Consider the following 26,199-nt stretch of genomic DNA (forward strand, 5'->3'; position numbering starts at 1 on the left):
AGAGAAGTGAAGTGACTTGCCCACAGTCACACAGCTGACAAGTGGCAGAGCCGGGAGTCGAACCCATGACCTCTGACTCCCAAGCCCAGGCTCTTTCCACTGAGCCACGCTGCTTCCCCCATGCACTCAATAAAGATGATTGAATGAATAGACTAAGTGCTTGCCCTTTTAATAATAATGACAATGATAATTATGGCATTTGTTAAGCGCTTACTTCAAATCCCGGCTCCGCCGCTTGTCCGCTGTGTGACCTTGGGCAAGTCACTTCACATCTCTGGGCCTCAGTTCTCTCCTCTGTAAAATGGGCCTGTGAGCCCCACGGGGGACAACCTGAGGCCCCTGTATCTCCCCCAGCGCTTAGAACAGTGCTCTGCACGTAGTAAGCGCTTAACAAATACCAACTTTATTATTATACAGGGCAATCAGATTGTCCCCCATTTTTTCATGCCCATTTTGATGAGGTGAGGTGAGGCTCCCAGTCTACCTCCCCATTTTCCAGACGAGGGAACTGAGGCCCTAAAGGGGGGCTCGCCCAAGGTGGCGCAGCGGGCCAGTGGCGGAGGCGGGATTCGAACCCACCACCCGGGGCCGCCGAGCCTCGCGCCTTCTCTGGGCCAATGGGGGGCGGGGGCGGGGTCCGGCGCGGCGGGCGCGAGGCGACGTGAGGAGGGGGCGGGGCCGGGCGCGAGGCGGAGCCGGAGCCACGTGGCTCGCTCGGGCTCGGCTCGGCTTCGGCTCGGCTTCGGCCCGACTTCGGCTCGGCTCGGCTCGACTTCGCCTTCGGCACCGGCTCGGTTCCGGTTCGGCTTCGGCTCCGCCTCCTGCTGGTCGGGTGTTGGGTGAGTGTCGGTGTGGTTGTGGGGGGTCCCCGGGCCGAGCCGCCTCCGCCCCCGCCGCCTTCCGGACCCCAACCCCCGCAAGACCCGGGCACCCCCCGCCCCAACCAGGGCCTCCTCTCCCCCACCAGGCCCGGGGCTTCCCCTGACCCAGGATCCTCCCCAGACCCAGCACCCCCCCAACCCAGACCCAGGACCTCTCCATTTCCCCGCCCTCCCCAGACCCGGGTCGCCCCCTGATCCAGGCTCCCTCCACCCCCAGACCCAGGACCCCCCCACCCCAGACCCGGTGCGCCCCCGACCCAGCATCCCCCCCACTCCCAGACCCAGGACCTCCCCTCCCCCCTGACCCAGGATCCCCCTCCCAGGACCCAGGACCTCCCCAATCGCCCCCCCCCCCCAGGCCCGGAGCCCCCCCGACCCATTCACCCCCACCCTTGAGCCTCACCTCCATCCACTCACCCCCCTGACCTAGGACATCCCTGCCTGGAGCTTCCCCCAAACCCCCCTGACTCGGGACCTCCAGGCCCAGGCCTCCCCATGACAGCCACCCCTAGCCCGGGTTCTCCCCTGACCCTATTACCCCCTGACCCAGGACCCCCAGGCCCAGGGCTCCCCATAAGTCTCCCCTGACCCTATCGGCCCCTGACCCAGGACCCCCAGGCTCAGGGCTCCCCATGACAGTCACCCCCAGCCCGGACTCTCCCCTGACCCGGTCACCCCCTGACCCAGGACCCACCCACTCCCCAGGTCCAGGGCTCCCGCTGACCCGTTCACCCCCACCCCCGGGCCTCCCCTCTATCCAGTCACCCCCTGACCTAGGGTATCCCCAGCCCGGAACTTCCCCCAGGACCCCCCCCAACCCGGTCACTCCCTGACCCAGGCCTCCCCCTGATCTAGGTCACCCCCTTGTCCTGGGACACCAGATCCCCAAGCCAGTCCTGGGCCTGGGACCACCTCCTGACAATTGATCCATCATAATTCATTCATTGAATCAAAATTATTGAGTGCTTACTGCAGGCAGAGCACTGTACTAAGCACTTGGGAAAGCACAGTGCAACAGTAAGCAGTGACATTCCCTGCCCACGAGGAGCTCACAGTTTAAAGTCTGTTATATTGAACTGTCCTAAGCGCTTAGTGCTTAGTGCCGCTTAGGCGGTGTTCCCCTCCCACTGATCCCTTTTGCCAGTGAATGATGCCTCCACCAACCCAAAAAGCAAATCCCTCCTCTTGCTGTCCTCATTTTCTCCCTGACCTCCTTTTCATGTTTCTCCTTTGCAGGCGTCAAGATGGATGAGCTCAGTCAGGCCCTGGCCAGCAGCTTCTCGGTGTCCCGGGAGCTGAACAGCACGGCGGCCCCGCACCCTCGTCTGGCCCAGTACAAATCCAAGTACAGTTCTCTGGAGCAGGGAGAGAGGCGACGTCGGTTGCTTGAACTCCAGAAATCGTAAGTGACCCCTTAGCTGATCCCCTAGAGCAACTCTGAAGGCACTGGGGTTATCTATTAATCAACCAGTCCCAATCGATAAGATTTATTGAGAGCTTACTCTGCTCAGAGCATAGAGTGTGCCTTCCTGCTGCCCGTTTTTCCACTGGCAGAGCAGTTTAAAGGTAGAAATCATGACAAGGGACACTTCTTTTTCTTTTTTCTTTAATGGTTTTTGTTAAGTGACTAGTATGTGCCAGGCACTGTACTAAGCACTTGCGTATATACAAGGTACTCAGGTTAGGCACATTTCATGTCCCACAGTCCTAACCCCCATTTTGCTGAGGAGGTAACTGAGCCGCAGAAAAGTGAAGTGATTCGCCCAAGGTCACCCAGCAGACAAGTGATGGAGCCGGGATTAGAACCCAGATCTTCTGACTCCCGGGCCTGGGCTCTTTCCCCAAGGTCATGCTGCTTCTCTGTATGGCCGGTCCTCAGTAGTGGCTCCTTTCCCCCAACAAGACTGGTTGTCCAACTGAGAGGCCGTGTTGGGACAAAAATTTGCCCTTTGCCCTGTCCTAGATGCCAAGATGAAAATAGCAGGCGAGCCATTGTGAATTCAGCCTGTAGGATCAGTTGATGAGTTGCCTCTTGGACAGAGAGTCTGATTTTGTTCTGAGGGCGCTATGGCAGTCCAAACCGCAGTGAACCGCTGCTTACTAGAAATATTAAGAGTTCCAGGGAGGCCTGATAGTCTAGCGTCAGTACCCAGTTCACCTCACTGTTCAGAAAAGCTGTTTCTTCATGGCCTTGGGTTCATTCCAGTTTGTTCTTATTCATGGAGTAAATCAAGCGGTGGTATTTACCGAGCCCTGACTGTCTGCAGAACACTATTACGCCCTTGGGAGTGAACAGTAGGAAAGGGTTCAAAGACATTTTCTCTGCCCACCAGGAGTTTACAGTCTAGAGGGGGAGGCAGACATTGAAATAATTTATGGATCTATACAAAAGTGCTGTAGGGATGAAGGTGGGGTGAATATCAAGCGCTTAAAAGGCGGTGCCCAACTATTTATAAATATTTTTAACTCTTTGAGGAGCAGCGTGGCTTAGTGGAAAGAGCACGGGTTTGGGAGTCAGAGGACATAGGTTCTAATCCCGGTTCCACCACTTGGGTAAGCTACTTAACTTCTCAGGGCCTCAGTTCCCTCACCTGTAAAATGGGGATTAAGACTGTGAGCCCCACTGATTACCTGACAACCTGTCAAACTGAGTGTGTCTAAGTGTGAGCTTGTGGTGTTTTCTGAAACACTGGACTGTAGTGCTGTTGTCATTGGGTTGTTCATTCACTTGGGGTGCTCTTAAAATTAGATTAGAACAGCCTAAGAGACGTGTAATTTAGCCTTAAACTGCTCAGGTGACTTCATTTTGTGGGGGTTTTTTTTGGTGGCATTTGTTAAATGCTTTCTATGTTCCAGGCACGCTACTAAAAGCTGGGGTAGATACAAGATCATCAGGTTGGACACAGCCCCTGGCCCACATTGGGCTCACAGTCTTAATCCCCATTTTACAGATGAGGTAACGGGCACAGAGAAGTCAAGTGACTTGCTGAAAGTCACACAGCTGAAAGTGGTGGAGTGGGAATTGGTACCCAGGTCTTCCTGACTCCCAGGCCCATGCTCCTTATGTTTTATTATTATTATATTGTTATTATTATGTTTTTGATATTCTCTCCCTCTAGATTGTAAGCTCTCTGTGGGCAGGGAGCACGTCTACCAACTCTTGCGGTATTGTACTCTCCCAAGCATTTAGAACTGCACACAGTAAGCCCTCAATAAATACCACTGATTGATGGATTATGAATGAACTGTTGAAAGGATTGATTTCTTCTCCAGAAAGCTTGGGAAACTGGAGAGCCACAAAGTTGGGTTTGGAGCATTTTTCTCTTTCCCAGAGCTCTCTGAGCCTTCCGTTCCTCTCAGGTCTCAGTAAAGCCGGGTTACTGTGGGAGACCCCAACTGAGGGAGGTCGGTCCTAGCTTTTTCTTTCCATCTGATGCTTGAGAGAACTCAGTGGCATTTCTGAAAACTGCCTGGGAGATTCCCTTTCCTTCTCTGTCCCTGGTCAGAAACTGCAGTTTTAGTCTCCCAGAAAGCTAACTCACATCGCCGGACCTTCCCTTGAGGGGCCTGCGAGGGGGCCAGGACGTGATCCTCTCTAAGGCTCCATCGCAGCCGGGACTCAGCTGGTTGCCCTTTGCTCCCGCTGAAACCCCCGAAGCCACCTCAGCAGCTGGAGCTCCAGACACGGAGCCCGAGTCGCTGCCTGTCGGGTGTTTGCGGGCGAGAGGATAAGACCCTCTCTGTGCCTTTTTAAGCAAGCGTCTGGATTACGTGAACCATGCCAGGAGGCTGGCCGAGGACGACTGGTCAGGAATGGACAGCGAGGAGGAGGAGAAGGAGGAGGAGGAGGGAGACAAAAGGGGAGATGAGGAAATGGACATTGACGTCGGCAAGAAGTTACCAAAGCGCTATGCCAACCAGGTGAGTGAGCGGCCACCTCTGGCTCCTGGGGTGCTCTGATGTCCGGTGATGGTTGCAGCAAATGCATATAGTGACATTAGTAGTAATACTGATGGTAATAATAATAATGTTGGTATTTGTTAAGCGCTTACTATGTGCAGAGCACTGTTCTAAGCGCTGAGGGAGATAAGGGTAATCAGGTTGTCCCATGTGAGGCTCATAGTTAATCCCCATTTTACAGATGAGGTAACTGAGGCACAGAGAAGTTAAGTGACTTGCCCACAGTCACACAGCTGACAAGTGGCAAACCCATGACCTCTGACTCCGAAGCCCAGGCTCTTTCCACTGAGCCACGCTGCTTGTGCAGAACACTCTAGCAAGGCCCAGTGGAAAGAGTACAGGTCTGGGAGTCAGAAGACCTAGGTTTTAATCCCGCTCTGCCACTTGCCTGCTCTCTTACCTTGGGCAAGCACTTCTGTGCTCCATCTGTAGCTCACCTCCTCCAAGAGGCCTTCCCAGACTGAGCTACCCCTTTTCCCTCTGCTCCCTCTGCTCCTCCCCCTTCCCCCCTTCACCTCCCCTCAGCTAAGCCCCCTTTCCCTCTGCTCCTCCCCCTCCCAGTTCCCTTCCCCTCAGTACTGTGCTCATTTGTATATATTTTTTATTCTATTTATTTTGTTAATGAGGTTACATCCCCTTGATTCTATTTATCGTGATAATGTTGTCTAGTTTTTGTTCCGTTCTGTTTTACTCTGCCGTCTGTCTCCCCCGATTAGACTGTGAGCCCGTCATTGGGCAGAGATTGTCTCTATCTGATGCCGAATTGTACATTCCAAGCACTTAGTACAGTGCTCTGCACATAGTAAGCACTCAATAAATACTATTGAATGAATGAATAAATAAAATAGGGATTAAATACCCTTTCTCCCTCCTACTTAAACGATGAGCCTCGTGGTATTAATAATTGTTGTATTTTTCAAGTGCTTACTTTGTGCCAAACACTGTCAAGGAAACCAGTCTAAGGTGGGGAGAAAGAACAAGGATTGAATCCTCATTTTACAGGTGAGGAAACTGAGTCCCCGAGGAGTGACTTGCCCGAGGTCACACAACAGGCAAGGGCAGAGCTGGGATCAGAACCCAGGTCTTCTGACTCCCAGAGCCACACTCCTTTCTCTAGGCCATGCCGTCCTCAGGGTGGGGAGAGAGGCTGCCCCGGTTCTCAGTTACCTCCCAGAGGATCCCAGAACTGAGGCGGAGAGGAGGGGGTTCCATGCTGGATGGCTGCAGGATTGCCCGATTCGCTGCCCTGCTCCAACTCTTCCGCTGCTGAAAAGGAGGGACGAAAACCAGGCACGGGCAGGGTGGGAGGGTCACCTGTATACACACAGACTGTCTTTCTCACTGTAGCTCCAGCTTTATCCGGAGTCGAGGGAAACAGGACATGCATCCCTGGGCTGGAACTGTACGACATGGGAGGAAGGGGAAGCTTAGGAAAGCAGGATATTCGGACTCGCGGAAACGCTTGAGCCGAGAGGGCCAGGAGGAAAGCCGCGTGAGATTTCCAAACCCACCCTCCAACCGGAATTGTTTCCCCTGGGGTGTGTCTCAAGGAAAAAGGCGGGATGAAAATGCTTTCATGAGTAGGGTGAAACGAAAAAATTCTGCACACGGCAGTAGTACACATTTTGCCCTGAAGGTGCCATTGGTTATAAGCTTACTCACCTCAACGTTCACCTCCAGAACCTTTTCCTCACTTGAAGACTCAGACGTTTGTCACGAGCAGACTCCCGGTTACTTGTCCGGGCGTACTGTCCCCACGGGACCCATCGACCGGCAAGGGGGCCCACAATCTGGCTCCCCTCCGGCCCCCAGACCCAGCCGAAAGTAGCCCGAAGAAGCACGGACCTGGGAGTCAGGAGGTCATGGGTTCTAATCCCCGCTCCGCCACTTGTCTGCCGTGTGACCTCAGGCAACTCACTTCACTTCTCTGGGCCTCAGTTCCTCATCTGTAAAATGAGGATTGAGACTGGGAGCCCTATGTGGGACAGGGACTGTTCTAATGGGATATGCTTGTATTGACCCCAGCGCTTAGTACAGTAAGTGCTTAACAAATACCATAATTATCATTATTATTATTACCGCTGGGGAAGGAGAGCATGGGCAGGCTTCCAGACTCGCTGAGCGGGTGTGGAATCTGACCTGGGTGCCTCCTGGCTTCCACTCACCAGGTCCTGGCATAAGGAGATGAGAATCAAAGTCATAGACTTTCCTGTTGGTTCAGGATCATCTCTACAGTAGCATTTTCAGAGACTGAGCCAAAGCCCTCTTAAAAGCCCACCCCCTCCAACAAGCCTTCCTGCATTAATCAATCAATGGTATTTATTGAGCGCTTACTGTGGGCAGCACACTGTACTAAGCACTTGAGAAAGTACAGTACAACAGAGTTGGTAGGCACGATCCCTGCCCTCAAGGAGACTTTGGTCTAGTGGATTCATTCCCCAGCACCCTGAGCCTTAGTGCCCCTAAAGTGCCCCCTCTAGCACTTATCAACCCTATTTATGCCCACCTCAGCTTTTTGCGTTTTATGTCTGTGTGATTTATTGCCATTATTTAGAGAGGCAGTGTGACCTACTGGAAGGAGCACGGCCCTGGGAGTCAGAGAACCTGGCTTCTCAGCCCAGCTCCGCCAATGGTCTGAGGTGTGAACTTAGGCAAGTCACGTCACTTCTCTGCGCCTCATTCCCTCTTCGGTAAAATGGGAATTAAGATTTTAAGCCCCATGTGGGACATTGACTGGGTCCAACCTGATTAGCTTGTATCTACCCCAGCACTTAGTACAATGCCTGGCACAGATTAAGTAGTTTTCAATTACCATTTTTTAAAAATATTCATTTTTTTTGAGGAAACCGAAGCACAGAAAAGTTCAGTGGCTTGCCTAGGATCACACAGCAGGCAGATGGCAGAGCTGGGATTTGGAACTGGGTAGTTTGTGCTCAAGGAGAGCCTGAAGAAATTAGCATCTTTAATTCTGGAAAGACAAAGACAGAGTGGGGACATGATTGAAGCCCATGAAATCGGAAAGGGAGAGAATAGGGTACGCGTGGAATTGCTCTTCAACAAATCCCCCAGTTCCAGGCCCCAGGGACAGGGTGGGGGCGAGGAGGGGTAATTAATGCTTGCAGGTGATTAAGTTCATGACACGCAAAAGGAAGCACTTCTCTACCCTGAGGTAAGCATGCGGGTTTCACTTCCACAGGAAGTTGTGTCGACTGAAGCTCGCAGGTTTCAAAAGAGGCTGAATACATTTCTGGGTGAAAGGTCCATGTGGGCTATTAGAAAGAAAGGTTAGGGATGTTAGAAGGTCCATCCCCAGCCATGGGTTTGGCTGACCAGCAGGGCCACTCGCACACTGTGCCTCAGAATGGTCACTGGCGCCTTTGACAGAAGCCAAATTTGGGGCTGGACAGACCATTGGTTTGTTTACATTCTGGCAAATGGGGTTCTTGACGCAAAAGCTTAGGCAGTGCTGTCTTAAGACTGGGCACCTTTTCATGGATTTTATGACCCTAAAACTTTTTAGGGGCCCAGAACAGGTTACGGGTTGTTTTTGGAATGATACAGTATTTGAAAATTGCTGGATTTTTTTTCCATTTTGACCTCGTAAAATCTCAGAGAGAAACAAAGAGAAAGAAAAAATATGTATTTATGTAGAGTTGGAGTTTCCTCTGCTCCCCTCCTTCCAGGAACACTTCCTTCAGGAGCGAGAAAAAAAGTTTTGCCAATGTCTGAAGGACTCCGCCTAGACTAGCCTAGCTTAGCCGGGGAAGAAACTGTCTGCACTTGTAGCCACACTGTGTCTCCGACCCGACCCCGAGAAAGAAAAAATATGTACGTATGTAGAGTTGGAGTTTCCTCTGCTCCCCTCCTTCCCGGAACACTTCCTTTAAGGGCTTTCACACCGCTTCAGCTGCCCCAAATGCTCTCTTTTTAGAGCCTTTGTATTCCCTGAGAGAGCTTTCTCACCCCCTTCTCCTTGTGGTCCATAGTTTTTCTTGTTTCTCCCCTTGACTGGAGCATTCCCTAAAAGGGCTGGTTCACCCACTCTGGGCATCACCAGGAGCGAGAGATTAAGTTTTGCCAATGTCTGAAAGACTCCGCCTAGGCTAGCCTAGCTTAGCCGGGGGAGAGACTGTCTGCACTTGTAGCCACACTGTATCTCAGACCCGACCCCGAGGTAGGGAAGGTGTAGAGGGAGGGCTCTTCCTAAGGGGGCTTCTGTGGCCAGATTACTGTCGCTGCAGCCTCCTTGCTCACCTCCCCGGTTCCAGCCTCTCCCCTCTCCTGTCCACATTGCACTCTGCTGCCTGGATCACTTTCCTTAAACATCGTTCTGCGAACATCTCCCCACTCCTCAAAAACCTCCATCCACTTCCACATCAAGCAGCACTCCTTTCTGTTGGCTTTAAGGCACTCATTCACCTCTCCCCCACCACCCCCAGCTAACCTCGCTCCTCTCCTACTACAGCACAGCCCTCACACTTCACTCCTCTAATTCCAACCTGCTGACTTTCCCTCGCGTTGCCTTTCTTTGCCACCTCCTCCCTCCTCCCACCTTCCTTCCTGCCTGAAACTCCCTCCCACCTCATATCTGACAGATCAGCACTCTCCCCCTTTTCGAAGCCCTTTTGAAATCACACCTCCTCCAGGAAGCCTTCTCATCTGTTCTTTCATTTCCCCACCCTGCTCTCCCTTCCTTCTGCATCATCTGTGCATTTGCATTCACACCCCCTAAGCACTTCCTCTACCCCCAGCCCTTTTGTCCATATCTATCAATCAGTCAGTGGTATTTATTGAACACTTACTGTGTGCCAAGCACTGTTCTAAGCACTTGGGAATGTACAATACAACAGAATTGGTAGACCCGTTCCCATATCTTTTTACTCGTTGTGGGCAGGGAACGTCTGCCAACTCTGGTACATTGTACTCTCCCAAGTGCTTAGTACTGTGCTCGGTACCCAGTAAGCACTCAGTAAATACGACTGATGGATCGATGATACTCCGCTGCTTCCCCTACCTATAATTTATTTTAACTTCTGCCTCCCCAACTAGACCGTATGCTCTTTGAGGGCAGGGATCATACATTCCCAATTATTACACTCAATTTACACTTTACACTCAATTATACTCTCAAGCTCTTAGAACAGTGAGTGCTGTGCGCACAATAAGCGCTCAGTAAATGCCACTGACTGACTGAGTGTTGTAGCCATCTCTCCCCACTTCAGAGAGAAATTTCTCATTGTTGGCTTCAAGGCTGTCCAACAGCTTTCTCCTCAGTACTTGTCACCACTCCCCACCGCATTGCCAAACTCCTCACACCTTCTAACGTTCACCTTCTAATTGTACCCCACTCTGGACGCTCCCACTTCCTACGTGATGCTTATCCTGCCCCACCCTGCCCAAATTCCCCAGATCCGACTCTCTCCATCTTTATAGTCCTGTGAAAATCCCACCTCCTCCAAGAAGGCTTCTCCCCATTCATTCCCAACGGCTCAGTCTCATCAAGTGCACACCCACCTGTTGCACTTGTACATTTTATTCCTGTTATCATCCCTTGGGTATATGTGTTTGGTTTGCATTTATATACGAATCTGTACTCAGTCATTTGTTCAGCTGTTTCATCCCAGTATGTTTTTACTGCTTCCTGCTCTATTCTTGGGCTTCCTCTTGCTTTCATTATCAGTCTGTCCATGTCTTTCTACTCTATTTCTTCCCCCTACTTATAATTTATTTTAGCATCTGTCTCCCCCACTAAACTCTAAGCTCCTTGAGGGCAGGGATTATGTCCCAAGTACATAGTACAGGACTCTTTAGATACTAAGAGCTCAATAAAAGACATGTGGATTATTTAATTGACTATGCCTCTCTCCCCTGTTCAACTGTAAGGTCTTTGAGAGCAGGGCATGTTTATCTCATTATTTATGTACTTTCCCAAGTACTTAGTATAGTCTGCAGCACTCAGAAAGTGCTCAAATACCATTGATGGAATGACTGATTAAGAACCTAGGGATGATGATGATGATTATTATTATTGGAATGGTCTTGGGAGCAAATAAATGAACGTTGGGGGGCGGGTGGAGGATGGTGGGGGCAGGAGTTTTCCGGGGTTTTTTTTAATTTTTCTAGGATTTTTGGGAGACTAAATCTGTAGAGAAAAAAAATCTTGATGGTCACCCCCACTAACCCATTAATACTAGTCATCGCGGTCTTTTTTCACAAGAAGTATCACAGCAGTTGAGTCAATTGTTGATGTTAATAGCATAACTTTTTGTCATAGGTTATTGAATTGGTTTGAACTAACACTTCCTGAAAAGCTACTAATAAAATGATGTGTGTCATCACCCTTAACAATAATACAATAATGAGGTGGTAATTGTGGTATTTCATTCAGTCATATTTACTGAGTGTTTACAGTGTGCAGAGCACTGTGATAAGCACTTGGAAGAGTACAATACAACAATAAACAGACACATTCCCTGCCCACAGTGAGCTTACAGTCTAGAGGGAGGGAGACAGACATTAATGTAAAAAAAATAAATTACGGATCTGTACGTAAGTGCTGTGGGGTAGGGAGGGGGGGGATGAACAAAGGGAGCGAGTCAGGGCGACGCAGAAAGGGGGACTTAGGGAAGGCCTCTTGGAGGAGAAGTGCCTTCAGCAGGCTTTGGAACGGGGGAGAGTAATTGTCAAATTTGAGGAGGAAGGGTGTTCCAGGCCAGAGGCAGGAGGTGGGCGAGGGGTCCGCAACGAGATAGACGAGATCAAGTCAAATTGTACTTTCCAAGCGCTTAGTACAGTGCTCTTCACACAGGGAGTGCTCAATAAATACGATTGAATGAATTGAGAAAGTTAGCATTAGAGAATCGAAGTGTGCGAGCTGGATTGTAGTAGGAGAGCAGCAAGAAGAGGTGGAGGGGGCAAGGTGATTGAGTGCTTTAAAGTCAATGCTGAGGAGGTTTTGTTTGATATGGAGGTGGATGGGCAACCACTGGAGTTTTTTGAGGAGTGGAGAAACGTGTCCTGAACGTTTTTGCAGAAAAATGTTCTGGGCAGCAGAGTGAAGTGTGGATTGGAGTGGGGAGAGACAGAAGGCTGGGAGGTCAGCAAGGAGGCCGATGCAGTATTCCAGGCAAGATAGGATGAGTGATTGTATTAATGTGGTAGCAATTTGGATAGAGAAGGATTTTCGCAGTGTTGTGAAAGGTGGGACTGCCAGGATTTAGTGATATCTGGGTTGAATGAGAGAGAGGAGTCAAGAATAATGCCAAGGTTATGGGCTTATAAGACAGGAAGAGTGGTCGTGCCGTCTACAGTGATGGGAAAGTCAGAGGGAGGATAGGGTTTGGGTGGAAAGATAAGGAGTTCTGTTTTGGACATGTTACCAGGCGCTGTTCTAAGCACAGGGGTAGATACAAGATAACTGGATTGGACACAGTCCCTGTCCCACAGAGAGTTCACGGTCTTAATCCCCATTTTACAGGTGTGGGAACTGAGGCACAGGCCTCTTAGTTATCCACAAGGACTTTTCTGTTTCCTGTAGAAAACCGAAAAGCACCATGGCCTAGTGGATAGAGCCCCGGCCTGGGAGTCAGAAGTACCTGGGTTTTGATCCCAGCTCTGCCACTTGCCTGCTGTGTGACCTTGGGCAAATCACTTAACTTCTCTGTGCCTCAGTTTCCTCATCTGGAAAATAGTGATTGAGACTGTGAGTCCCATGTCGGACAGGGACTGTGTCCATCCTGATTAGCTTGTATCAGGCTTAGAACAGTGCCTGGACCATAGCAAGTAGCAAATAACCATTTTTTTTTTTTAAAAAAAGGAAATGCTCAGCCTCACCTCCCGTCTGTCTGTTTCTTAGCTGATGCTTTCCGAGTGGCTGATCGACGTACCCTCGGACCTGGCCCAGGAATGGATTGTGGTGGTGTGCCCTGTTGGGAAACGAGCCCTTATTGTGGCTTCTCGGGTAAGCACTTGAGGGGGTTCCTGCCCGAGATGGGGGCTGTTCTGCCTCCTCGGGGTCCAGGTGAGTGAAGGTTTGGACTTGCTTTCTTCACAGGGCTCTACTGCAGCGTATACCAAGAGTGGCTTCTGTGTCAACAGATTCCCTTCCCTGCTCCCAGGAGGCAACAGGCATAACTCAGTGACGGGAAAAGGTAATAATCCAAACCCTCTTCTTTTCCTCCCCAAATGGACCCCTGCCCAGCCTGTTCTCTACATCAGTCCTCTGTTGATTAACTGATTGATGATTGATTAACTGATTGATGTATTTATTGAGCATTTTCTGTGTGCAGAGAACTGTTTTAAGCACTTGGGAGAGTATTTTTTAAATGGCATTTGCTTACTATGTCCCAGGCACTGTACTGAGTGCTAATCAGCCAGTCAGATTGGATACAGTCCATGACCCATATGGAGCTCACAGTCTTAATCCCCATGTAACAGATGAGGGATTTACACAGAGCAGTAAAGTGACTTGCCCAAGATTACATATATTAATGTCTGTCTCCCTCTCACCCACAGACTGTAAACTCACTGTGGGCAGGGAACGTGTCTGTTTATTGTTGTTTTGTACTTTCCCAAGCGTGTAGTACTCCCTTCAGTAAGCGCTCAATAAATACGATTGAATGAATGGATGAAGTGGCCAAGCAAAGATTAGAACTCAGATCCTTCTGATACCCAGGCCTGTGCTCTTTCCATTAGGCCCTGCTACTTCACACAGCCCGCATAGCCTTAATAAAAGCAAATCTCCTCAGAGGCCTTCCCTGACTAAGCCCTCATTTCCTCTCAATAATAATAATAATAATAATGTTGGTATTTGTTAAGCGCTTACTGTGTGCAGAGCACTGTTCTAAGCGCTGGGGTAGACACAGGGGAATCACGTGGGGCTCACCAGTCGTAATCCCCATTTTACAGATGAGGTAACTGAAGCACAGATAAGTTAAGTGACTTGCCCACAGTCACACAGCTGACAAGTGGCAGAGCCGGGATTTGAACCCATGACCTCTGACTCCAAAGCCCGTGCTCTTTCCACTGAGCCACGCTGCTTCTCTTCTCCGGCTCCTTTCTGTGTCACCCTTGCCCTTGATCTGCACCCTTTATTCACCACCCCTCACCCAACACCGCACCACTCAGGTACAAAGCCACAGTTTATTGATTTATTTTCCTGTGTGTCTCCCCCTCTAGGCTGTAAGCTCATTTTGGGCAGAGATGAGAATGAGGCTAATAGGAATGAAGCGTGCAAGCCAAGGTGTTGTGGGAGAGGAGCGTGGTTAGGTGGAGGTGCCAGACCTGGTTGAGTGACTTAAAGCCGATGGTCAGGAGTTTCTGCCGGATGGGGAGAGGAAGAGGAAACGATTTTAGGTTTTTGAGGCGTGCGGAGACAGGCCCAGAATGATGTTTTAGAACACTGATTAGGTTGGCAGGCTGAAATACTGACTGGAGAAGGGGAGGCTGGAGGTAGGGAGGTCAGCAAGGAGGCCGTCGCAGTAGTCGAGGTAATAATGATGGTATTTGTTAAACGCTTACTATGTGCCAAGTACCGTTCTCAGCGCTGGGGTAAATACAAGGTAAGCAGGTTGTCCCACGTGGGGCTCCCAGTCTTCATCCCCATTTTCCCAATGAGGTAACTGAGGCACAGAGAGTAATAATAATAATGTTGGTATTTGTTAAGCTCTTACTATGTGCAGAGCACTATTCTAAGCGCTGGGGTAGATACAGGGTAATCAGGTTGTCCCACATGAGACTCACAGTTGATCCCCATTTTACAGATGAGGGAACTGAGGCACAGAGAAGTTACTTGACTTGCCCACAGTCACACAGCTGACAAGTGGCAGAGCCGGCATTCGAACCCATGAACTCTGACTCCCAAGCCCGGGCTCTTTCCACTAAGCCACGCAGTTTCTCATATGTCCAGCTTGCCTGGCCCAGTGTGTTGGCTGTTTGAAGAGCGGAAGGGGCAGGCTCTTGCAGTGTTGCAGAGGAAGTTGCTAGTGGAGGTCTGAAACAAGAGGGTTGGGATTTCAGCCTGGAGCTTTTCCAGGACTCTTCCGCTTAGTCAGTGGGATCAGAATTGGGAAATTTCCTGTAGCCCAAAGTAACTGTGAAGCAGCAACTTTTCTTTGGGTCTAATAATAATGGTAATAATAGTAATGAAAAAAACAGCCACCCTGAAATCGAACCCTGCATTTCAGAGTCTGTTTTGCTGAATTTGCTGTGTTTTTCTCCCTAGACTACACCATCCTGGATTGCATCTACAGTGAAGTGAACCAAACCTACTACGTTCTGGATGTGATGTGCTGGAGGGGACACCCCATCTATGACTGTCAGGTAGGGATCTTCTGCCCCGGCCCCTTTCTCGTCTACGGGGTTCCTTCCTGGGAGGCAGCATGGCCTAGTGGTTAGGGCCTGGGTCCAAGAGTCAGAGGACCTGGGTTCTAATCCCAGCTCTGCCACTTGCCTGCTGTGTGACCTTGGCCAAATCACGTAACTTCTCTGTGACTCAGTTCCCTCGTCGGCAAAATGGGGATTCAATCCCTGTTCTCCCTCCTACTTAGACTGTGAGCCCCATGTGGGACCTGATGATCTTGTATCTATCCCAGCGTTTAGTACAGTGCTTGGCACATAATAAGTGATTAAGCACAGACCTGGGGTTCAGAGGACCTGGCTTCTAATTCCAGCTCCGCCTCGTCTGTTGTGTGAACTTGAGCAAGTCACTTTACTTTTCTGTTACCTCTTCTGTAAAATGAGGATTAAGACTGTGAACCCCATGTGGAACAGGGTCTGTATCCAACCCGATTATCTTGTCCCTACCCCAGAGCTTAGTACGCTGCCTGTCGTAGTTAAGCGCTTGACAAATTCCGTGAAAATATTGTTTACCTTATTATTATAATGTTATTGGAGAGCTTCCCCGTTACCATTTACGTGATGAGCTCCTGAGTTTGTACGGGATGCTGAGAATCGAAGTCATCGATACTTCCTTGGGAAATGAGTAAACTCAGTCACAGAGAAGTGAAGTGACTTGCCCCAGGTAATGCAACAGGCAAGAAGCAGAACTGGGATCATGACCTGGGTTTCCTGACTCTGTCCTGTGCTGTTTTCAGGAGGCCTGGTTGGTGGTCTACCAGTTGTTCCCTTCGGACAGCCTGCCTGAACTGTGGGGGCTTGCTGGAGGCTCCAAGGTGCCAGCAGGGAGTGTGGGGTGGTGGCATTTCAGGCTTTCCCAATCACATATGTCTGTCAAATGGCCTTCCCGATATATGGGTGCCCTACCCCCTCACCCCAAGTAGTTTCTGGAGGAAGGCAAGTGGGAAGTGGCTCCGTTGTGGCCCTATGGCCTCCGTCTACCAGGTTTTGTGGCTCTGTGGCCTCCGTCTACCAGGCTGCAGTAGATTCTCCCCTTTCAGTCCCAGAGAAATCGTCTAACGCAAAAATCCTCCAGAAAAGTGCCACGGTCCCAGGCAGACCCGGCCCCTTGACTCTTATAAAGTCCCTTCGTTTTGCTGGGATTCCAAATCCTCGCTGCCCTTCCTCGGGCAGACGTGTTTTTGGCAGGGAGGAGCGCAGGTGAAAGACATTCTGAAAATCTTCCAGCAAGCCTCAGGGGCCGGGCTACACCCAGCAGAAAATGCAGAAGCGCTGACTGGAACAGGCCTTTGGGAAGAGGGTCCAGCTTGTAAAATGGGCAGGGTCCTCCGGGTGTGTGTGTTTGGGGCAGGTTGTGGGTTGCCCCAGTTTGGGAGATGCAGAGTTTGTAGAGGGTGAGATTCTAATCTTTTGTTTCTTCCTTATCTCCAGACAGATTTCCGATTCTATTGGGTGCATTCAAAGTTGTCCGAAGAGGAGGGCCTGGGAGAAAAAACCAGGCTTAATCCAGTAAGTTTATGTCTAGAGGTTGAGGAGGTTTGGCAAATTTCATTTGTTGGGAAGGGTTTTTTGTGAGTTTTTCTTTTTCTTTTTAATGGTGGTTGCTACGTGCTAACTATATTCCAGGCACTGTTCTACGCGCTGGGGTAGATACAAGCTAATCAGATTGGACATAGTCTATGTCCCATATGGGGCTCACAGTCTTAATCCCCATTTTACAGATGAGGTAACTGAGGCACAGAGAAATGATGTGACTTACCCAAGGTCCCTCAGAAGACAAGTGGCAGAGCCAGGATTAGAATCTCTCCCACTCTCTTTCCACCCCGCCTCTCGGCAGGGAACATGTCCACTAACTTAGTTGTACTGTGCTCTCCCAAGCAGTTAGTACAGTGCTCTGCACACAGAAAGTACTCAATAAATGCCAGTGATGATGTTTCTTGGACATTGGAGGAAGTGGCATGGTCTGACCTTTTCAGATGGCCCAGTTAGCACCCAGCGAAAACATGGCAGTCTCCAGGATGCTCTGCAGTCACGCCTGAGTTCAGGTGTTCAAATTTTCAGACCGCTGCAAGGCCTAAAACATTTTCCTCGTTGATCAGGGCCGCTGGGGTTGGGGTCCTGGATCCGAACCCTGTACAGAGGAACGGAATGACAAACGAATCAATGCCGAAGCCAGCCTCCTCCTAAGGAATGAAGGGAAAAAGCTAGCCACAGCCCCAGCTCAGTCCCAAGCGACTGGTCACATCTGCCCAGGATGAAAGCCAACCGGTCCTGCCCTTCCCTAAAAAGGGCCAAGCCCGAGAAGGCTACCTTGGGAACCTGAGAGGCCTGAGAAATTGTGAGAGAGAGCAGCTGAGGAGGGAGGCTCTTGCCTCTCCCCCATTTCCCCCAGTGCCCATGAGTTAGAATAATAATAATTGAGATATTTATTAAGTGCTTGCTGTACTAAATACTGGGGTAGATACAAGATAATCAAGTTCCGCATGGGGTTCACAGTCTAAATTGGAGGCAGAAAAGGCAGCATGAAGCAGCGAGGCCTAGTGGATAGAGCATGGGCCTGGAAGTCAGAAGGTCCTGGGTTCTAATCCCAGCTTCGCCATTTGACTGCTGTGTGACTTTGGGCAAGCCACTTCACTTCTCAGTGCCTCAGATACCCTATAAAATGGGAATTTAGACTGAGCTCCATGTGGGACAGGGGCTCTGTCTAGCCTGATGATCTCATATCTATCCCAGCGCTTAGTACAGTGCCTGGCACCATAGTAAGCACTTAACAAATACCATTAAAAAAACCCCAACAACAGGCATTGAATCCCCATTTTACAGATGAGGAAACTGAGCCATAGGGAAGAAAAGTGACTTGTCCAGGTCCCAAAGCAGAAGAGGGGCTGAGTTGGGATTAGAACCCAGGTCCTCTGATTCCCAGGGTCTGCGCTCTTTCAGCTAGATCCCACTATCCCTGATCTAAGATGGAGGCGTCAGAGTGCTTCAACCATGGCTTTTCTTTACTCACTTTAATGCCCTGGCAAATGGCTACAATGCTGCTGGCCTGAATGCCTGGTTATCCAATCAATTAATCAGTCCATCAGTGATATTAATTGAGTGAGGCTTAGAGTGTGAGCTTCAGGTGGAGCAGGGACTGGATCCAACTTGATTATCTTGTATCCACCCCAGCGCTTAAAAAAGTACTTGACACATAGTAGGTGCTTAACAAATAGCAAAATTATTATCCCGGCACCTAGGGGCTTCTTGAGGACCAGAAGTGGCAGCTTTGAAAAGCCCCAAGGGGATGCAAAGAAGCTCCTCCTGCTCTGAGCGGGGACTGGGGTGAGGAGTGGCAGAGCTAGTGGTGAAGCCACAAAACTCTGCAGATAGGCGGAGGATGGAAGATGCAGCGAGAAAGCTGTTGGAGCAGGGGTGCGGGGGAACTTAAGGCAATAGTGACTAAACCTGAAATTTTGAAATGTCATAATAGAAGAGATTTACGTACATCAGCTGCTGCTCTGGAAACCTAACTTCTATTTCTCTCCTAGTTTAAATTTGTGGGTCTGAAGACTTTTCCAAGTACTCCTGAGAGCCTCTGCAAGTTGCTGTCCACGGATTTCCCTTTTGAGGTGAGGTAAAACAGCTGTTTCTCCTCATCTGAAGCCAGCGGGAAACCAAAAGAGAGAGCTGAACGGGGGCTCCGAGACAACCACCAAGCTCATGAGCTCAGAGAGGATATGTGGCCCTTGAGTTGAGAGGAAAAGCTGCCTTCTGGGTTGGGAGAGTGGTATGATCTTTACAGCTCCACGCATCACAGAAATTCTCCTTGTTTACTGCCTTACTTCCAGGTTGCAGATGAGATACTTTAGAGTCATTTAGTGCCTTGCAGATAATGTACTGACAGATAAGGTACTAACAGAGGCCTTTGCATCTTCTAACCCTTGGGTCAGAGAATGGCATTCCAGGCCATTTCTAATTCTGTTCTATAGTACTTATTAGGCAGCATGGCCTAGGGGATAGAGCATGGTCGTGGGAGTCAGAAGATCCTGGGTTCTAATCCTGGCTCCACCACTTGTCTGCTGGGTGACCTTGGGCAAGTCACTTCACTTCTCTGCCTCAGTTCCCTCATCTGTAAAATGGGGATTAAGACTGTGAGCCCTATGTGGGACAGGGACTGTATCCAACCTGATTATCTTCTATCAACCCCACTGTTTAAAATAGTGCCTGCCACATAGTAAGCAGTTAACAAATACCATAATTATTATTACTCTCCCAAGTGCTTAGTACAGAGCTCCACCAATAGCAAGTGCTCAATAAATATCATTGATGGATTTAGCCAGACATGCGGGCTACTGATATCGGTGCCTCAGATTGCCACTTTTTCTTCCTGCCACCCTTCCAGAACCCTCTTCTGTGCCCCCGCCTCCATTGCTCGTCCACCCACGCCTCTCAGTGGGGGCGGGCAGGAGCACCATGGTGGGGCCAGAGATCAATGGAGGCCAAAGCAGGAGCAGCAAGGCAGGCAGCTGTTTGTAAGTGGCATCCCAAAGCTGCTGCTCTGGAGGCAGCCCATGCCCTTCTTCTCTCCCTTCTACCACCGCAGCGGAGCCGTGCAGGGGCCGAAATCCGGGGGCCCGGCCCGAGCCGAGCTCCAGGGATGGACCTGCTAGTCAGCCCGCGGCGTCGGGTGCCAAGGAACCAAATGCCAGCCGTGGATGGCGTGCAGGCAGGCGGGATATTCCCGGGGCCTTCGGGAGCTCGTTATCTTAGCGGACGCATGGGGGACGGTCCTACTGGCTGGGAGACCCCCAAAAACATGAGGTTCGACCCCCGTGCTCTATCTTCCTTGTGTCTGGCCCCTCGCTCCACTGTACCAGTGGCCAGAAAGAGCCAGTGCGCCTCACAAACAACCGGGAAGGGCCTGGGTCCTCGGGAGACTCAAACTCATGGTTTCCCTCCACGTGTGTGGAACGTTAGTCCAGACGCTGGGGGAGCAGCACCAGGCTCCTCAACTTCCTTTTCTTGCCCATACACCATTCTTGTTCCCTTCAGCGCTGCTTCAGTGGGTCCCCGTGTGCTCTCGCTCCAGCCTTCACTAGCAAAGATCCCCCTTTCAGTCACGCAATCGTATTTATTGAGCATTTACCGTGTGCAGACCATTGTTCTAAGTACTTGGGAGAGTATGAAACAACACATTCCCAGCCCTCAACAAGCTTACAGTCTGGTGGGGGGAGACAGACATTAACAGAAATAAATAAGTTATAGATATGGACCTAAGTTCTGTGGGACTGGAAGGGGGAAGAACAAAGGAAGCAAGTCAGAGAGACGCAGAAAGGAGTAGGAGAAGAGGAAACGGGGGGCTTAGTCAAAACAGGCCCTTTCCCATCCCAGGCCCGGTTTGCCTTCTATTCCAGTGGGTGGGACAGCAGTACTGGGTGAATTGGAAGAAGATAGAATCTTGCTGACAGAATGCCCGCTTCCAAAGTGAATGGTCCCCAGGGCCCTTGGAAGTCAGGGAAAGTGGTCCTTTAGTTAGAGAGGCCACGGCCCTCCCGAAGAGTTTGTGCCTTCCCTGCCGGCTAATGTCTTGCAAAGATAAGTAATAATCATTATGGTTTGCTACATGGCAAATGCTGTACTAAGCACTGAGGTACATACAAGATCATCAGGTCCCACATGGGGGTCACCGTCCGACTAGGAGGGAGACCAGGGATTGAATCCCTGTTTCGCCCAAGGCCATGCAACAGACATGTCGTGATTAAACCCAGGTCTTCTGATTCCCAGGCCCATGCTCTTTCCACTAGGCCACACCGCTTCTATCCCTGAAATACAAAAAGGTCCTCACGTGGGGCTGGGAGAAACCCAACTGTAGGTCATAGCAAGCAGCAGAGACCCTGCCATAGTGCAGGGGAATCAATCAATCGATGGTATTTATTGAGTGCTTACTAAGGGCAGAGCACCGTATTAAGCGTTTGGGAGAATACGATACAACAGAATTTGCGGACACTTTCCCTTCCCACAGTGAGCTTACAGTCTAGAGGATGGCCACGGTAAGGCACTAGGGGTCCCATGATGCATTAATGATTCATAATAGGATCCATGGTGTTGACTGTGTACCAAGCACTGGAGTAAAGGATCATCAAGTCAGACACTGTCCCTGTCCCTCATCAGGCTCACCATCTAAGCAGGAGAGAGAACAGGTGTTTACGATCCCCATTTTACAAATGATGAAACCAAGGCACAGAGAAGCGAAGCGTTTTACTCAAGTTCGCAGAGCAGGCAAGCGGCAGTCGGCACTGGAAATCGGGTCTTCTGACTCCCATGCCTGTGCTCTTGTCTCTAGGCCGTACTGCTTCTCTATCATCATCATTTTTATTATTATAGTAAGCATACATAGCTTACAGAATAAGCACTTAAATACAACGATTACTTATTATCATTGAATCTACTCCAGCGCTCAGTTTTGTGTTTGGCACATAGTAAGCACTTGACAAATACCACTGTTATTGTTGTTTTTTATAATTATTATTATTATTATTAGTGACCTGTCACCTGTTATTATTATTACTACTGGGGTATTAAGCTCTCACTATGTGCCAAGCACTGTTCTAAGCACTGAGTTAGATACAAGATATCAGGTTGTCCCAGGTGGGGCTGACAGTCTTCATCCCCATTTGACAGATGAGGTCACTGAGGCCCAGAGAAGTTAAGTGACTTGCCTACGGTCACAGCTGACAAGTGGTAGAGGCAGGATTAGAACCCACGACCTCTGACTCCCAAGCCCGTGCTCTTGCCACTGAGCCACGCTCCTTCGCCCTGAGGTAGATACAAATCATGTCCCTCATGGGGCTCCCAGTCTGAGTAGGAGGCAAAACAGGTATTGAACCTCCATTTTGCAGATGAGGGAACTGAGACACAGAGAAGTGAAGTGACTTGCCAAGGTCACACAGCAGAGTAGGCCACATTGTTTTTATGTTCCCAGCCCTGTGCTAAGCGCTGGGGTAGATACAGAATAATACAATCGGACGCAGTTCCCATCCCACCTGGCGCTCCCGGTCTAAGGGGAAGGAGAACAGGTTTCCCAACCCCCAACCTCGTTTTACAGACGAGAAAGCCGAGGCCCAGAGTAGCTTCTGGCATGGTTTGGCTCCACCTGGAACGCCGGGGCTGCCCTGGCCAGCTGGCCACCCAGATGGGCACCCTTATCCTCTTCCCTCCTGCAGCCTGGCACTCCGGGAGCCCACCTCACCTCCTCCTTTGCGCAGCCGATGTTTACTCTGGCCTCTAAACGGCCAAAGCGAGTGTTTTCTTTCGAGAAACTTGAGAGGGCGGAGCGGTACGTGAGGGAAAGAGTCCAAATCTCTTCTCGGTGTTCAGGGCCTTGCGGAAAACCTCAGGGAAAGAGCTTGGGCCTGGCAGTCGGGAGACCTGGGGGCTGGCGCCGGCTCGGCCGCTTACCGGCTGTGGGACTGTAGACAACTCCCTTCCTTTCTCTGGACCTCAGTTTCCTCATCTGTTACTTTGGGGATTTGATACCCATTCTGTCTTCCCCTTAGAGAGTGAGCACCATGTGGGATAGGGATGGTGTCTGACCTGATTATTGGGTATCTATCTTGGGGCTTTTCTCAGAGTAAGTGCTTTAACATATACTATTGGTTGTAGCAGTAATAGTAATAATGGTAACAATAATAATAATTGAAAGGACTTGCGATCCTAAGAGGGGAACAGTTTTATCCTTTCGGAAAGCAGTGTGGCCTAGTGGAAAGAGCACAGGCCTGGGAATCACAGGACCAGGGTTCTAATCCTTCCTCTGTCACTTACCTTGGGCAAGTCTCCTTACTTCTCTGGGCCTCAGTTCCCTCATCTGCAGAATGGGGATTCAAAACTTATTCTCCCTCCTAGATGGTGAGCCCCATGTGGGATGAGAAGGTCATGTGTTCTAATCTAGTTTCTGCCACTTGTTTGCTATCTAACCTTGGGCAAGTCGTTTAACTTCTCTGGGCCTCAGTTCCCTCATCTGTAAACTGGGGACTGAGACCACGAGCCCCTGAGGGACAGGTACCGTATCCAACCTGATCTGCCTCGATCCAGACCCCAGCGCTTAGAACAATGCCTGGCACATAGTAAGCACTTAACAAATACCACGATTATTACTTATTATCATTGAATCTAGTGCTTAATTTTGTGTTTGGCACATCGTAAGCACTTGACAAATACCACTGTTATTGTTGTTTTTTATAATTGTTATTATTATTACTAGTGACCAGTGACCTGTCCCCACATGCGTCGACTTTGGGAAAGCTTCTGGGCTGGGAGACCCGGTTCGGTAACTCCCCTGACTCCTCCGCCTCTTGGGTCTTCCCTGTCTAGGTGGACGGGCTTCTCTTCTACCACAAGCAAGCCCACTACAGCCCCGGCAGCACGCCGCTGGTGGGCTGGCTCCGGCCCTACATGGTGTCCGATGTGCTCGGCGTGGCCGTGCCGGCCAGCCCCCTGACCGCCAAACCCGAGTACGCCCGACAGCAACTCCAGCAGATCATCGAGCACAAGAGAGGCAAGAAGGAGGCAAGCGGCAAGACGGCTTCCGCCGCCGAGAATGGACGCTACGAGCTGGAGTACCTGTCCACCCCCAGGCCGGCGGATTCTCCGCTCAGGAAGGACGAGGCCGGGGTACAGATGGAGAGCTGTTGAAGGCTGGGACAGGAGGAGACATCCCTCCTCCCCCGTCCCAAATCACCCCCTACCAGGCCTCCTGCCCCAGCCTCGGTACTTCTGGGGGCTTGCTGCGGTCATTCGCCAGGAGGAGAGAGATAATAATCACTATTGTGGCTGCTCTGTCTCCTAAGCCGTTCCTCCCCGGAGGCTTCCCGGCAGCTCCACTCCAGGGGAGGATCTAAGCAGGGTGCTCTGGGTCCCCGTTGGAGAAACCCAGGTGCGTCCCGGGTTGAGATCCGCTGTGTAGCGCCCTTGGAATGTTCCCAGTTTGGACGGCGTTTGGGTTGGATCGAGCAACTGTTACTGGTAAGGGGGGATCTCGGCCCGAGTGGGGAAACGTGTGCAATTCTTAAGAAAGCGGTTGTATGTAATTCTCTCTAGATGGCTGGTACCTCCCCGCCCCACCAATCCCCGAAATCGATTTTCAGAACCCCAGGCCCGAAGGGCTCTCAGGGTGGCTTTAGACAGACCAAGCTGAGCAACAGAAAATGGATTTCCGGCCAGGTCGGGGAGCTTCTGTTTCCAGGATCTGAATTGATTTCCCTCTTTTGAGAAGGCGAGCAGGATCTTCTCCAGGGACGACGTCGTTGAAGGAAAAATGCCTGGTGAGCTGACTCACACGTGAGCTACTCTGACCAAATGGCTTCTTCGTGCCGGCGAGTGCTGGGGACCATCTGCCTTGCCCGCTTCTGAAGCCTCCCCAGAGGGCTGACCCCTTGCTTTCTACTGCAAGGCCAACAGAACTCAGTTATGACCCTCTCTGGCCCAGCAGATTGTATTCTCTTGTATCTGTTCAGAATAGCACCTGAATCACTGAAAGGGGAATCGGGTCAGATTTTTACAATTTAAGGTTTTTAAAATGAGAAACTTCTCCTGAGCCAATCAGTAGTTCTGGGAATGTAAGAGGGTGTGAGAGTGGGAGAAGGCGGAATATGGTCACCCGGATTCCTTATGTCCAGGGTAAGCAGGATGGGTTTCCGGCACTCAGAGACAGTATCCTGAAAATGAATCTGTAAGACCTGAGAAGGAAATTGCTTTTCAGCTGTGCTGCTGACTGCATCACAAAGACTCCTGACAGATGAACAGTCACTCTTGTGTTAATACTTTTCAAACTTTGAAAGGATTGTCTGCATTGTGTCCCCCCTGGGTACCGAAACCCCTTTACTTGTAAGATGAGAGAAAGAAAGGATGGATGAGTGGGGAGAGAGAAAAAGAGAGAGTGTGTTTGTGTCTGTCGGTCTGTCAGTTGTCATTTACCATACTCTGGGCCACGACATTCATCTCCAAATTTCTCCTGTAACCAAGAGCCTGAAAATAAAAGGATAACAGATTAACTTGGGAATGCCAAACAGCTCTCATGAGTTAAGAGTGTTAATGACCCTGCTGAGCATAAATACAGCTGTAGCTTTTATGAACTGGTTTTCCTTGGCTGTGTTCCATGTTTGACCTGGAAAAGCATGTGGGCACCAGATCCCTTCATCCCAGGAATGATCTTGACAGAAAAATAACCCAATCTTCTGAGAAAGTACCAGGTCCTGACAAGTTGTGGTAAGAGCAGAGCATGATGCAATAGCTAGAGCTTAAAACCCTGCAATATTGGACTGAGGATGGCGTTTGTGATAGAGACGTTGTAAGGGTTAGCTCCCCTCCTCCCCTACACCACATAAATAATAATAATTACTGAGATACCTGTTAAGCGCTTACTACATGCCAAGCACTGTATTAAACGCTGGGGTAGATACAAGATAATCAGATCAGAAACAGTCTCCCTCCCACATAGAGCTCACAGTCTTAAGGGAGAAGGAGGACAGGTTTTCAACCCTTGTTTTGCAGAAGAGGAAACTGAGGCCCAGGGAAGTGAAGTGACTTGCCCAAGGTCATACGACCGGCAGAGCCGGGATTAGAATCCAGGGCCACTGACTCCCAAACCTGGGCTCTTTCCACTGTGCACGCTGGTTCTATGGTAGGGCGGCCTGGTGGAATGGCCCCGGAGGTGTGAACGAAACACGCGATCGTTATGCTGCAGGTTTCTAGGAACTCCGGTTTATTTTTAGCATTATGAAAGCAAGATAAAAGCCTAAAAATACTTTTCTCTTTACCCCAAGAACATTGTGGAGAGGAAAAAATAAGTACCGTACGGTGGGCGGGGTTTTACAGAAGCGGCAAGCTTTAACAGTAAAAAGGAAACCATCAAAACCCAGCCATTTGAAAGACTAGTGTTCTTGGCTTTCATATCCTTCTCTATGTAGGACAGGAGAAACAGACCAACACATTAAGATTTCAACCCAAATGAAGACTGGGTAGA

General features: G+C 50.2%; 1 protein-coding gene across 1 annotated transcript; it reads left to right on the plus strand.

The window, feature by feature from the left end:
• The first annotated feature begins 754 nt into the window (after nt 1–754).
• Nucleotides 755–25,305, plus strand: LOC100090260 (snurportin-1-like). The gene is made up of 9 exons (XM_029066659.2): nt 755–839; nt 2,118–2,283; nt 4,637–4,802; nt 12,697–12,801; nt 12,895–12,991; nt 15,064–15,161; nt 16,629–16,706; nt 18,728–18,808; nt 23,550–25,305. The coding sequence occupies exons 2-9, from the start codon at nt 2,126–2,128 to the stop codon at nt 23,868–23,870; spliced, it is 1,104 nt and encodes a 367-aa protein (XP_028922492.1). The 5' UTR covers nt 755–839; nt 2,118–2,125; the 3' UTR covers nt 23,871–25,305.
• The last annotated feature ends 894 nt before the right edge of the window (nt 25,306–26,199 follow it).

The sequence above is a fragment of the Ornithorhynchus anatinus genome, chromosome 5 (assembly GCF_004115215.2).
Source record: "Ornithorhynchus anatinus isolate Pmale09 chromosome 5, mOrnAna1.pri.v4, whole genome shotgun sequence".
In the NCBI taxonomy this organism is placed as follows: Eukaryota; Metazoa; Chordata; class Mammalia; order Monotremata; family Ornithorhynchidae; genus Ornithorhynchus; species Ornithorhynchus anatinus.